Here is a 13798-nt window from a genome sequence, read left to right on the forward strand (position 1 = left end):
GCATCCTTGCCACATACCAAGTTGAAACCTTGTCATCCTGAATTTGTAACAAATCCCAAGAAGAACCCCTCAAAGAGGTAAGGAGTGCCCAGAATGATCTCAGTCTTTCAAAATATATCCTCCCTCCCACAAAAACGGTACTAAAGGATCACACATACACACTTAGCTCTGTTGTTCACCTCAAAAGTGGTTTCATACGCACATCCTCTGGCTAATGCATTTGTTTTTGAAAGAAAAAAGGGAGTGACATTCAAACCTCCATGAGATTAGTGATGAAGAAGTTGTTCTGTAGAGCACTAACTCCTTTCTCTGGCAGAATGGATGTCTGCCGACACACTGGACACGAGAGCGTAAGAGACTCTGGGGGAATGTAGTTCTGGAGACAGCTGGAGGAGGTCAACAAATAAAGAGAGCAATACTCAGTTTCCCAGCAGAGAGACAGGGAGAGGAAGGCACTTATAAAGAGAGAGTTGTCACTTCATCGCAGTAATTGAGAGATAGTGCCTAAATAGTGCTCCTGTCACAACAAATAGGGCAAAAGCGTGAATCCGAGTCAATACACTGAGCTCAGGAGAAAACCTGCACGCTTTCTCTTTGAGCAAGTGAATCTCTGGCAAATCAATCTGCCTAACAGACACACTAACAGGTCAAATAGTTTATCAAGAATATATGTGAAGCATATTTGTGCTTCTGCATGTTTGTGCACGTTTGTGCACAAAACAGGTTTTGGATTCAGGCTTAGAGCTTCATGCTGGCACTAGTCACACATCTATCACACAGGTCTTGGACGTTTGAGGATGTTGTGCTGATTTGGTTGCCATTAGGTGCCAAACGATAACATTCGATACATTCAAGCCAAAACCAAACCCAGTCAGCATAATTCAACTGCAATATGGAGATTGCACCAGACGGCTGGCCGGCAGCCCGGCAGCTATCCAGCAGGTGATGTACAGTTGTTTTTCTTGAGCTCTGTGATCTCTGATTTGGTGATTAATACTTGTATAAACCTCTTGTAGACAAGTATGTCTGGCAGCTGCTCGGGCTGCATACTAATACTATCATATTTAATTTATGACACCACACAGGCTTGTATCAAGTTTACCAGTGCTTCTGATATGTAAAAACCACACGTTGAAAATATGGAGAAATTAAACATAACAACTTTGCTTGCTTACAAACTGTTTTTTTCCCCTACAAACAGTCCACAGGTAGCAACAGGCCTCAATTGCAGGAAGGTGGGCATCATTAGCAATAACATAATAGTATTCCAGAGCACGCAATTAGGAGATTAAAAAGCAGTTGTACTCTAAGTTTACACGGTTAATGACAGATAACCACAGGGAGAGGAGATGGGGAGCAAAATCAAGAGCGATACAACATCCTGCCTGAGAGAACACGCCAAACAGGGGACTGCGCCGCACCCCAAACCCCCCTGAAACTACACAAAGTCATCCCAGCATTAGAACATCTGTCTGGCAGCATCGTGTATAGCTCCAGACAAATTCTGTTCACCTCAGCAGGACTCCAGATCACATGCCATCCAGTTAAACCCGGGATTAAACTCGCCCTGCGGTGGTCAAATGACACTGCATGGAAAAAGGATTTATCTCATACTGTGTGGCTATTCAAAACTGTTTCAAACATTTGTCTGATCATAGCTCTAGAAGTGAACCACTTTGAGTTATATTCCCGGTTTTCTTCTGTACCTAACAAACATGCCCCTTCTTCATTCTCCATCCTCCTACCCTGACCCACAACAAGCTCTTCAAAAGCCTCCTCTGCTTCGCTCTGCACAAAAAAAGCTCCAGTAATATCTCCTGAGGGGGTATCGTCTTTCCTGAAGGAACTGTAGATTGAGCCGTTGTAATTGTGTCTCCCAACAATGAGCCTTTTCTCAGACTGCAATCCTTGACGGTCCCTGATGCTGAGGAATGCACTTATCCCAGATAAGTGAGCGGTTTAATTGTGTGTCGGGATTTGCAATAGATGAGGTTCCTCTATTAGGGGACATGTAAATATCACAAGAATGCTGCTGTAACAGAAGGTGAGGCGAGCAGTATGAGCAGGGAAACAGCGACAGTACAAAATGTGTTGTACCTTAGCAGAGATTGGTTTGTGTCAGGTTTAGCTTGAGAGAAGTAGGCAAATTAAGACTTTTGCTAGTTGTCACCGAAACAGACAGCGCAAATGTTAGTTACCTTTCACAGAAGGTGTGCAGACAAGGCAGGACCTTGGGGTTGCAGTAGTGATCCAGACAGATGCTGCAGACCAGAAACTGCTTGTCTATCTGACGCACCACAGGGCTGGTGCTCCCAGCCTCGCGCTTGGCCATCGCGGAGGACATTTAAAGCCACGGACAATGACAGCAGTCAACCTGCAACCAAGACAAAGATGGAAATGTGTCAATAAAAACACTCACATTTACACACTTTGCATCGCCACATAGTGTCAGTTTTAGTGCTCCTAATGCTAAGCAAACTTCCCACACGAGGTACCAGGAACCACAGCAAACAAAGCTGTTTAATTCCTTAATCAGTACAAAAACGTGCCCATTGTTATGCTGTTATTTCTGGCCTAATACTGAACAAACGCCATCTGAAAGAGAACCGAGAGAGGCGTGCAGTGGTCCTGTGTGCACACACAGCAAATGTAGACAACCAGCATGGCCATGCGGCTGGCTTTTGATTAACATCTCAGTTAGCAGGGGGGGAAAAAACCCGAAACAATGAGCATGCATTGAAGTTAAAAAGGGGAATTTGATTACAACACAATAGCACCCAGTCATTCACATATGCTTACTAAAGCATTAACGTCTCAAACACAATAATACATTAAACCAAGCTTTGTTGGCCACAAATTTCCACATAAGACATACAAAAAAATACACACACTAGATGCACAGAACCTGTTGTAACCGTTACACTTAGACGTGAACTTCACAAATACTTGGCTGAAAACAGAATGTGCTCAGTAGCACTGTAGTTCTCTTGTCTTCGTGTTTGTGTCTATATTTACAAATCACTGCTATTCAGGTACCACACTTTGTTTTACTGTTCCCTACCACAGCAATGTGACCTCTATGTTCTTTGAATAACATACTAAATTCTATATGAATCAAATTAAAAAGCTGCTGGTCAATAGGTTTAATCACTTTATATGCTTCACACACGCATTGGACTGATATTGCAGTTGTGTTTGTAGTGTGATGTAGGGCTGGTGACAAAGCAACCTGTTCTGTTATATTTTGATAACAGATCATATGGCCTTTAAACATAGAATTATGGCTTTGCAAGTTTAATGTTAGAACATTTTTCATGTTGGCACTAATATATTTCCTGTTAACACCTCCACATGTTCATTCCAAATGGCTCACACAGTGAAATAGTAGAAAAAAACTATGTGAGGTGACCCGAACAGAGGAGCCCCTCGCCTTACATAATCTCATCCATTATAGAAATACAGCTGCAAGGTATGGTTATTCTGCCTAGCAACACAAACCCCAGCTGCCTCCACATGGCCCACTTCCACTTTCATCAGTGCCTGCCCAACACATGTGGTAGAATAATTGCAGCAGAAAAAATGCTATCGAAGCATGTTCTCATTGCTGTGCACTCAATGAGTGACTGAAATGGGAAGATCGGATGTTAACTGAAGAAAAAACCCCAATAAATTACAAAAAATACACATGCCTCGTGTAATAATGTTTTGTGTGTGTGTGTGTGTGTGTGTGTGTGTGTGTGTGTGTGTGTGTGTGTGTGTGTGTGTGTGTGTGTGTGTGTGTGTGTGTGTGTGTGTGTGTGTGTGTGTGTGATAAAAGTGACAAGAAGCCATGACAACATGTATTTGTTAGAAAACTGTTTCCGTTGACTTGACCTATAGCTTGAGATTGGACCTTTGTCATTTTTATCTTCGTGTTGCTAATTGGCTGCGGCAATTTAGCTCAGTCACATTTGCTCAGTAGGTCAGCACATGTTTAATTCATGTATCAGACACAGACACATACATGCACTCACGTGCTAATACAAATGCAGGGTTGAGTGAATAGCACTACGTGTCTCTGAGAAACATGGTTTAAGATGTACAGTAGTTATAAACGTTACACACTCTACGTAAAGGACACACACATTCATGCACAAAACAACACACTAACACACTGACAATCATCCTCCTCCACCAGACTCCCCTCCTGTTGGCACATCTGTCGCTGCTGGATCTAATACAGCTCTCAATCCCCTATGTCCCATCTCTGCTCACGTCCCATTGTCAGTTGTTCCCCACTGGGCGCACGCACACGTGCGCACACACACACACACACACACACACACACACACACACACACACACACACACACGCACACACACACACGCACACACAATCATGGTGGGTAAGAGCCAGGCTGTGTCTTTCCAGTCTTTGCAAAGAGGATCCAATGACCTGCAGTCTCTAGACTGGGAGGCTAAAGGTCCCGTCTTAAGCTGTCAACCATGAGAACGACATGTCACATTCACACTCTGGATAGGAACAGGCAGCGTGTTTGACGGAAATGATTCATGATAAGTGGCCTATGTTTTGTCTAAATCTAAATATGCATTGTTCTCTATAAACCCCGTGCTTCTAAACTGGCCCTTCCAGAGCATCCGGTTGTCTCTGTTGGATTCGGATGAAAAGAAGCTTGAATTGGAATTAAAGAGGGATCAACCTCAGGATGTACTGTGTTCTTCTCTACAGTTCTCACACATCTCTATCTTTCTCTTTCTTTCTCTTAATGACGTCTGTCTAAATTTAGACACGTGTATTAGTGGAAGCAATGACAGTGAGACTAAAATAGGACCACTGGTCAGAGGACCAGTGGAGAGCGAGGTGGCTGATGTCCATTTGTACTGCTGGTCTTAAAACCTATTTTTAATGGCTGTCAAAGAAAGTCTAACCAGAAAGGTGTGCTCGCACTGCAGGCGACTATCAAGCGTGGGAATGAGTCATAAAATCATCAAAGACTAAAAGTGGCGCTAGTGGGGTAATTTCTACAGACTAAGGGGAATCCCAGTTCTCCCAAGTATAATTTAATTTGGTCTACGATGATTGTTTGAAACATTGCAAAAATACATTTAAAAAAAACAAAACAAAAAAACATGTTTAAGCCATTCCGGAGGGTTGCTACTTTTTGGGGATTTGTACAAAAACAATAAAACTGATTCCTACAAAAAGCCATAGCATAGCATTACCAAAAAGGCTTACACCACATACCTGAATTTGGTGCATGTCGACCCAAACCTGTAGGAGTTGTTACTCAGCAGAGCAATAGCACAGCTTATAAATCCCAAATGAGAATTATTCTTCAAAGCATTGTGATAAAGAGGAGAGCAGCAGCACAAATGCTAAAAAACCATCTGTTCTGTCAGACAATGCAAATTTCAAAAATGTACACTTCATTTAACATTTATTTTGAACTTACAGTTTAGCTGATGCATGAAAAGCATTTTAGAGACCTCGATATGCTCCAGCTTTATCGTGAAGTTGATGGAAACATAAAATGGATACATCGTGGCAAAACAAACGCAGGTGGCAGTCATGTATGTATGCACACGAGTGGAGGCTCTTGTGCATGTTCATAGTTCTATGAATTTAGCAGCCTGTCCTGACTGCTCCTATATCCATCCATGCCCGCTTAAATTCCTAAGTAGGCCACGATGCTTCATTTTGATGCTCTAAAGTAACCATGACCAGTTAACTGACAGGCTTTCAAGTGAGTGAAGGGATGCAGATTTAGAGTTTAGGCTCGGCAGTTAAAGACAGCAGGATGGGATAAAGCGGAGCCCGGGCAGGACGCAGGAAGCTTCAGAAGTGAGAGGACACGTCTCGCAGAGAGCTTTCGACTAAAAACCCAAAAAACGAAATGTGTCATAACTGTCCTGGCCATTATACACGCAGCGATAATAGCGGTGATGTTGCTGGTAGATCTTAGCCCGAGTAATTCCCCAAACTCTCAGGATTACAGAAGTTGCATGTGTAACTAATTGTTTGTGTTTGTGTTAAAGGGGATGTGCCCGGCAGGTTTGTGTGTGGCAACAAGCTCACACGCACACAGCTGACACACAATGCTGCTATTCACTGTTGGCTTTACAGAAGACAAAAGTAACTATTTTCTTTGTCTCATCGTTCAGAACTGAAACCTCAGCTGCTGCTTTACTGTACAGTAAGACCCTCGGTTTACGTGTACTGTCTCTTTTTTATTATTATTATTATTATTATTATTATTATAGCACACGCATGGAAGTGAGCAGGCATGAGAGGAAATTAAATGTCTTCCTCCCAGTTCAACGAGAGTGCAGGGGGAAGGGACGGAGAGACACAGTTTTTTTTTTTTTTTTTTTTTTATAGAGGAGGGAATTAACACAGAAAAAGTTTCCTTCCTTGTGATTCACCTGGACACAAACCAATGAATATGTGCCGACAACCTGTACAAACACACAAACCCAGACACTCCACTCTGGTGACAGCTGAGCTCATACTGTAAAGTCCCACATGCACGCAAGCATGTAGATAAGGACGAACAAACACAGAGGGGGGACAGAGAGAGAGAGACTACCTACTGTCAGCAGAGTGGAGGACGTCAGTCTAGTAGCTTTCATGGCAGCTCTGTGTTCAGCCAGTGAAGAAGAAGCACACTCCTTGACCGAAACATTCATGCCTACCCTCGTCTTTCCCCTCGGCCCTGCTGGCTGACCCCCCCCCCCCCTTCCTTTTTCCTCTCCAGCTTTTCCTTTTCCCGTGCAAAACACAAACACACAAACACACACACTGAAAAGAGGCTGAACGGGGATGACAACAGAGGGTGGGACTGTAAATTGAAAGTCCCTCCTACTGTCAAGTGCTGTTTACAAGCATGAGCTGACTCTCCTACTGCCTCGCTCTGATTGGCTTGGAAACTTAAACCAGCAGGGACGAAGGATTGCATCATGGGACAACAATTTGTGCTGGCCAGAGGGAGTGAGAGGTGGAGACTGAGACTGAGACGGACAAAAACTGTTAAGACACACATTTTGGATTCAGGAACTTAACTGCGTATAAATGCCATATTCTGCTTCACATAGTTTAATTTGTGAAATATTGTGCACATTATTAGACACGGAGGCAGGTTGTGGTCTTTGATGAAGCTTGCTCCTTATGCCGATCAGAAATAATCCTCTAAAAATTTGGATAATTTCACCTCCAGTTATAGTTATGAAGACACACGTCATTACTTAGCCAGCCAAGCACACACATGGCCCCTCGCGAACACATGCTGAATAGCCAAAAGAAATATGGAGTTATATAATTATGATGTCACCCTGAAAAAAAAAAAACTTCAAATGAGAATTTAGAACATATGCCTCTCCGTCTAGCATTATGGTATCAAATTACATGTATGCAGGGATTAAGAAAGACCTTTAACACTGAAAAAGGGATTATCATTATGAAATGAAAGTAAAATATCTTGCCACAGTATAATTTTGCAGTCAATCCCTCAAACGTCCCGTCCTTATGATTTGGTCGCAGTCTAATCTGGAACGAGGTGATGATTCTCTGACAAAAAACATCAATCTACAATTAATCTGTGCAGATTGAGTCTGTTGGTTTTGCCCTCCCCCGCTCTGCTTCCTCCAGGACCGCCCGCCCGCACACACACACACACACACACCTTTCCAAAATCCCATCATCATAAATTCACAGGCCAGACTGCTGCAGTGGGTGGAACAGGAAGTAGGGGATAATAGGATGAAGAGACCACTCAGAGAATGACATATCAGTGTGCAGGGAATTTATTGTTGACTCACCCGTACTGTGGCACTGTTTCATAAGTTTTAATGCAGCAGGAACTTAATGTGGCCATTTATACCTGTTAAACTGTAGGTACAGGATCTGATGCTGCTTCCCTCCAAACTAAATCAACTCCCACAAACACATTACCACTGGATGGAACAAACAAATAAACAGGGTGCCTTGGTTTTATGCTCCTCAGCAACTAATTAAAGAGAGGATATCTGACATGACTGATATACTGAATGTAGCGCTCCAGCTTGGGCAGCCTTTTGGAAAAAGTCTGTTGTCATCCCTGCAGTGAGCACTCGACAGCACTATTGGTGTACAGCTGGGCTTTCTGCTGAAACAACACTTTTATCAAAACATATATGACTCCCGCAGTTATTAAATGGGACGAAGACGAACCACCACGAGTACCTGCAATGAGTCCCCCAAAACAAGTACAGGTAATATAATAGGAGTATGCACAGCAGCACTTTATCTAATCAGAATATAAATAGAAAAATGTTGACAATTGAAAGAAGTTTGTCTTTTTATTCTAAAAGAAAATAATAAAAAGACTCCAACTAAATTACTTAAATATTGTTATCTAATCAGAAAGTTTTTGTAATGCTTTGAATGAACTTTCTACAGCAGTTAACTATGTGCCTTGCATAATGTCAACAACCGGAAGAAACCATTCTGCCCCAGGGTCAGAAAGAGGAGGAACAATAACAGTTATGATATTAATTAGAGTGATGTTCCCAGTAGGAATTTAAAAAAAAAAAAAAAGAAGAAGAAAATCCACACCCACTTCAGCGAATGAACAAGGAATCATATTTTCAAAGAATCACAGATTTTGTATTCTATGTGATTTTCTGAGGGCCTTTGGTTTCACTGGTTACATTTGTATTCTGTATTTTGTGGAACTTACACATAATGTCAAATAATGTGACATGAAACATCCTGTAATAGTGAGTAATGACGGCTATGGGTGCTACTGTACTTTCTTGCAGCAAATAACGTCCCTCCTATCAGGGCTGCACACCTGATACCTTGTTATTTTTTGCTTGTTTTTTGATGTGCTCTCCCTGCACAATGTGGTGTCCTCCCACCTGCAGAGCTCTGGAACCTCAGAATCTGTACGTTTAGGAAAAAGGAAATTTGGAAAGATGTGGAGGAGAACGAAAAGAAAAGGACTCGAGAGCAAGATGATAAGGAAGCTATAGGGGATAGAGATACTGTAGGCTATACTGTGTACACACACACACACACACACACACACACACACACACACACACACACACACACACACACACACACACACACACACACACACACACACACACACACACACACAATAACTAGAGCTCTTGTGTAACAGTGCATGAGCCTGAGATCTTGGGGAATACCATGATGTTGTTAAAGTTTGACAGCTCTGGGCCTGACACCATCGCTCACACACACACACACACACACACACACACACACACACACACACACACACACACACACACACACACACACACACACACACACACACACACACACACACACACACACACACACACACACACACACACAGTCAGCTGTTCCAATCCGAGTCATACTATAGGCCACCTCCCGTTTCCCCCCCACGGCTGCTCATATTACACCAATCGCATTCAAATACACACACCTCACTGAGGGTTTAAATTTGTTCTCACAAAGATATAAATCCCAGAAAACACCCCCACCGCTGATAGATGGCATGTACGGACCGGCCTGTGAAACCCTCGTTAGTATGCTCAGCAAGTTTCCATTCTCTCCCGCACAGTCAAGTCTTAAAGCCTCCTCATACATATATTTCTATATATAGAGCTATCAGGTCTCATCCTCTTCACACCAATGGCAGGCACGTGCTCTGAGCAGCACACGCACTGTGAAAAAGTACAGAGATCCTGAGATGACCAGCGCAGAAATGACTCAGAAACACAGAGAAGGAGCCACATGCTAAACATTTACATGAGCCTGCCCGTTCTTTCATAACTCTCAATGCACAAGATGAATCTATGATTTATTTGTGCATGCGCCCAGTCTGCTTAATAAGCCATGGCCACCATATCCTCTGGGTTCCTGTGGTCTTCTCAGCATGTGTGATCGTGTGCAAAGCTAAGAATTAAAAATATGGATAACGTTTTATAAAGGAATTATCACCATTGGTCTTGTGTCTAACATGGAAGTACACCAAAAAAAAAAATCCATCATAAAGACACATTACGTGGACAGTTTAGACTTAGACTTGCCAGTTGCTGGCAGCTCTCTGTGAACACGGTTCTACTGTACATGCAAATCACTTGATTGAGGGTTGAAAAGAAAATACTAACGTTCCCTTTCAAAAGCGATGGCAGTTAGCCAGCTGTCTTTAAAGCACAGCTGTCCTCAGGGAAGGCAGGTGTGTGAGCGCAAATTGTGTGGTGAGTGCTCCACTTCACACAATTGTCATTTGCCTCACATCCATACAACAATGTTTAAAAAGGTTTCCCCTGAAAACAGTTAACTTACTCAACAATATTCATTAATATTCACAGTATATATGAGCGGAAGAAAATTGTGTCTGATGTGATCGTGGTCTTAATCTAGAATATTACAACATTTGTTGTTAGCGAGTTCAAATTTTTACATCAGATCATAGTCTGTAAAATCATATTTTGCATGAAAAATCGGCAAAATAATTGGTCGCTACAACGTTCTAATATACACAGCCTTGTAAAGAAGTACAAGTAGTGAAAATGTCCAATATAGTAATATTTTACACCTTTAACACCTCTGAAATGTTACGAATAGTATGTGTTTCTGCGACTGCTGCTGTCATAAAACCCTTATATCTCCCATCATATTCGCTCTCTTGCAAACAGAATTTCATCAGGAGATCCTTGACATGAATAACATCAAGGCAGACATCAGAGGAGCAGTTCAACGGCACTGAGCCTTGAGAAACAGATACATGAGCAGCTCAGATAGGGAGATATGGTCTCCTTCACATCTCTTTGAGTACATAACGCAGAGCCAGTGTGTGAACGCTCTCATGCTGTCACAACCTCCTGATACTGGGCCAGATTTTTGGGGGGGGGGGGGGGGGGGACTAATCTCTTTCCGTTCTGCTCTCACTGGAACTGAATTATAAATATCAAACAAACTCACTTGACATTGGCATTCATTAGTCTTGCATGGACTTCACACTGAACCTCCAAACAGAATTGAAACAGCCAATTATAAGCCTGTATAGGCATTATAAATAAGCAGATTGTAATTCACATTTTAATGCTCAAATATTTTGAAGTTAAATACATTCAAAGGGTATATTACATGACACACGCATTCTTCTGCCCTCTCTCCCTTTCTCAGCTCGGAGAATTATTTCAGTGAAAGAGGAGCATGTGCCACAGGGTAGAGAAGCTCATCCTGAAATAATTTGTTTCTTTAAATAACTGAGGGAATAGAGGCTCTGAGCTAAACATATATTAACATAAACAGTTAGTTCCCACATAACAGAACCAGATAACAATGTTTCAGGTAGGTTAAAGTGTATCAGACCCTCCATGACACTCTGTGTTATTTATTCGGGGTACGTGGGAAGTTTAGATGTTTGACATCATCTGGGGCGCTTTTAGAAAGAAAAGGTCAAAACTGGAGTTTATGTAAGAGCCAAATATCCAGAAAACAAGCACAGCAAATGCAACCGAAGAACAAAAGTACTTAGCCATGGGCGTTTTGCTCACTTGTCCTTCACATCACAGAAACACACGCACCAACAAGAAAAGCAGTGGCGGATGTTCGAGAATATATTTTTTTTTACTGTAGCATGACCAACAACTAGATTTTTTTTTTCTTCCTCTCTGGTTGGTCGGGGCAGAATTTCTTACCTCAGGATGACAGTTTATTTTTATGCTGCTGCTCATTTTATGCAAACATCATGAGGAACCTTGTTGTTGAATCATAAGTGTGCGCTACGGCTTGGATTCTTAACTGGGTGAAAATTAATACACTGAAGGAGATTAGAAATTCCATCATTTATTTGTCATGCTGATAGGTCAGTGGATTTATAATTTTCACATCTTTCAACCCCTTCGCATGAACTGGGAGAAATAGATGGCTTAAACTGTACTTGACAATGCAGTCAAATCAGACAAGGCCTCAAGAATGACAACAGATTTGAATCAACACCTTTCTGATGCCATCCAAACACAGGATTGGATTGTATCACGTATTGACCACTTGTTTACGATGTCTGCTTGTAACACCAGATCGCTGCTATGAACGTGAAGATGAAAAAAAACAAAAAACAGAGAGGGCTGTCTGCTGACTAACACGTTACAACACACACATTTATCATGTGCAGCCCCACGGTCCTCCGGCGTGGATGATGTCGTGGATGACAAACGTCGAGCGGTGCCTTCTCTTCACTGTCCGCACACAGCGGGACTGGCTGACATAAGCGCAGCTAAAATTATCAGCTGGTCTGATCTGAGCCAAGCTGTGCAAGAATGTGTCACGGGAACCGCCTGTATCAACATATTAGCACACGGCTCGCACTCCGTCCAGCATGCAGGAACACATGGACAGACACAAACACCCAGGTGAAGCTGCACATTAGTACCACGGAGCAATGTCAAAGGGGGGAGGAGGGGGGGGGGGAAGCAGGATTTTTCACCTCCACAGAATTCAGTTTGAGGGCTCTGTCAAATCTGTGGCTTTTCTCTTCTGCCTAATTCCACTCGCTACATGGTGACAGAATTTTTTTTATTTACAGATGATTTTTTTTTTAAGCTGATTACAAGTCATTTTACAATTTTAATTTGACCCCAGAATAGCACTCAGACACAAAGTGTCCCAACACCATCATTAATCCACAGTAAATGGCTAAATCATTTCGGGCTCTTCGAACCTTATACTGCAGGCCATGTGTATTTCTAAATACTGTATACTGCTTTCATACTGTGCTACAGCCTTTAACACACTACTACGTTAACTTTGATAAACATAGCATATTTCGATCAATTATGGCATAGCTAGGAAACCCTTTTGCCCACGGTGAAAAGACCAAATACCATCACTAACTCATACCACAGTGAAGTAGGTGTCTGGTAACACCAGGAGACCACACAGTCACTGCAGCCTTTATTTTTTTAACATCTAGTGTTGGAAAAGACTGGCACAATAAGTGGAACTTTTTTTTTTCCTTTTTTTTTTTTCTTCTCACTAAAAGCAACATTTAATGCTGATGACATCTACTATGAATGGACCAGCTTAGTATACACATAGTGCAGTAACTATAGCTAAGAGCGTGTGGCCTTCAAGAAGTAATGAACAAGCACATGGCTGCTCAGGGATCAAGACACCGACCAGAGAAACATCAATGGTGCAGCTAATACAACAGTAGCGGTTCAGCTAATGAAACTAATTTCACTGCTATGAACGGCTCACGACTGCAAGACCGGATGGAAAAGCAGACAAGCATCTCCATGATCAGTGTTGAATGTGCAGTGTCCAAATAACCAGAACGCTAATGGCGTGCAAATTACAATTTCTACATCACGGTAAGAAATAACACCAGATGACAATCAGCAAAGATGGTTAAATAAGAAAGAGCAATGTCACACATATGGTTACCTAAGAATAAACTGAGCTTTGCATATAAAATCAGGAGTATCTGAAGTATTTGCATTTTAGCCTGATTCAGTGCACTGTGTTGAGATTTACAGTTTGTGTGAGAAATTAATTTTTTTGAGGAACAATAAAATTATTAACTAAATAAAGGCCACGGACAAATTAGATAACAAAATAAATTCTGTTTTCACATCAGTTATATTTGCTGGTTATTTGAAATCTTCAAGAACTCTCACAATATGGTCAGTACTATTACTGAGTCCCCCCTGAGGGAGCTGTCTAAATATATCCAACATGACATGACTGCATCTCTCAGCTCAGTCCCCGAGCTTTCACTACATGACTCTCCCTCGACCATACAGAGTAAATA

At 42.1% G+C, this 13798-nt stretch overlaps 1 protein-coding gene across 7 annotated transcripts in view; it reads right to left on the bottom strand.

The window, feature by feature from the left end:
- Nucleotides 1–13798, bottom strand: part of trim3b (tripartite motif containing 3b) — a 30545-nt gene that overhangs the window by 9287 nt on the left and 7460 nt on the right. For 5 of the 7 annotated variants that reach the window (XM_069720830.1, XM_069720838.1, XM_069720845.1 and 2 more), the window contains 2 exons: nucleotides 2199–2374; nucleotides 257–386 (listed from right to left, as the gene is read on the bottom strand). In XM_069720830.1, the coding sequence (XP_069576931.1) occupies nucleotides 257–386; nucleotides 2199–2344 (276 nt within the window). In that variant the 5' untranslated portion in view covers nucleotides 2345–2374. Of the gene's footprint in view, nucleotides 1–256; nucleotides 387–2198; nucleotides 2375–6586; nucleotides 6805–13798 lie in introns of those variants that run through there. The other 2 variants (XM_069720854.1, XM_069720861.1) reach the window with 2 other exon arrangements.

The sequence above is a fragment of the Brachyistius frenatus genome, unplaced genomic scaffold (genome assembly GCF_029030835.1).
Source record: "Brachyistius frenatus isolate BFR_SWC_R1_liver_20210118 unplaced genomic scaffold, ASM2903083v1 Contig_5, whole genome shotgun sequence".
Taxonomy (NCBI): domain Eukaryota; kingdom Metazoa; phylum Chordata; class Actinopteri; family Embiotocidae; genus Brachyistius; species Brachyistius frenatus.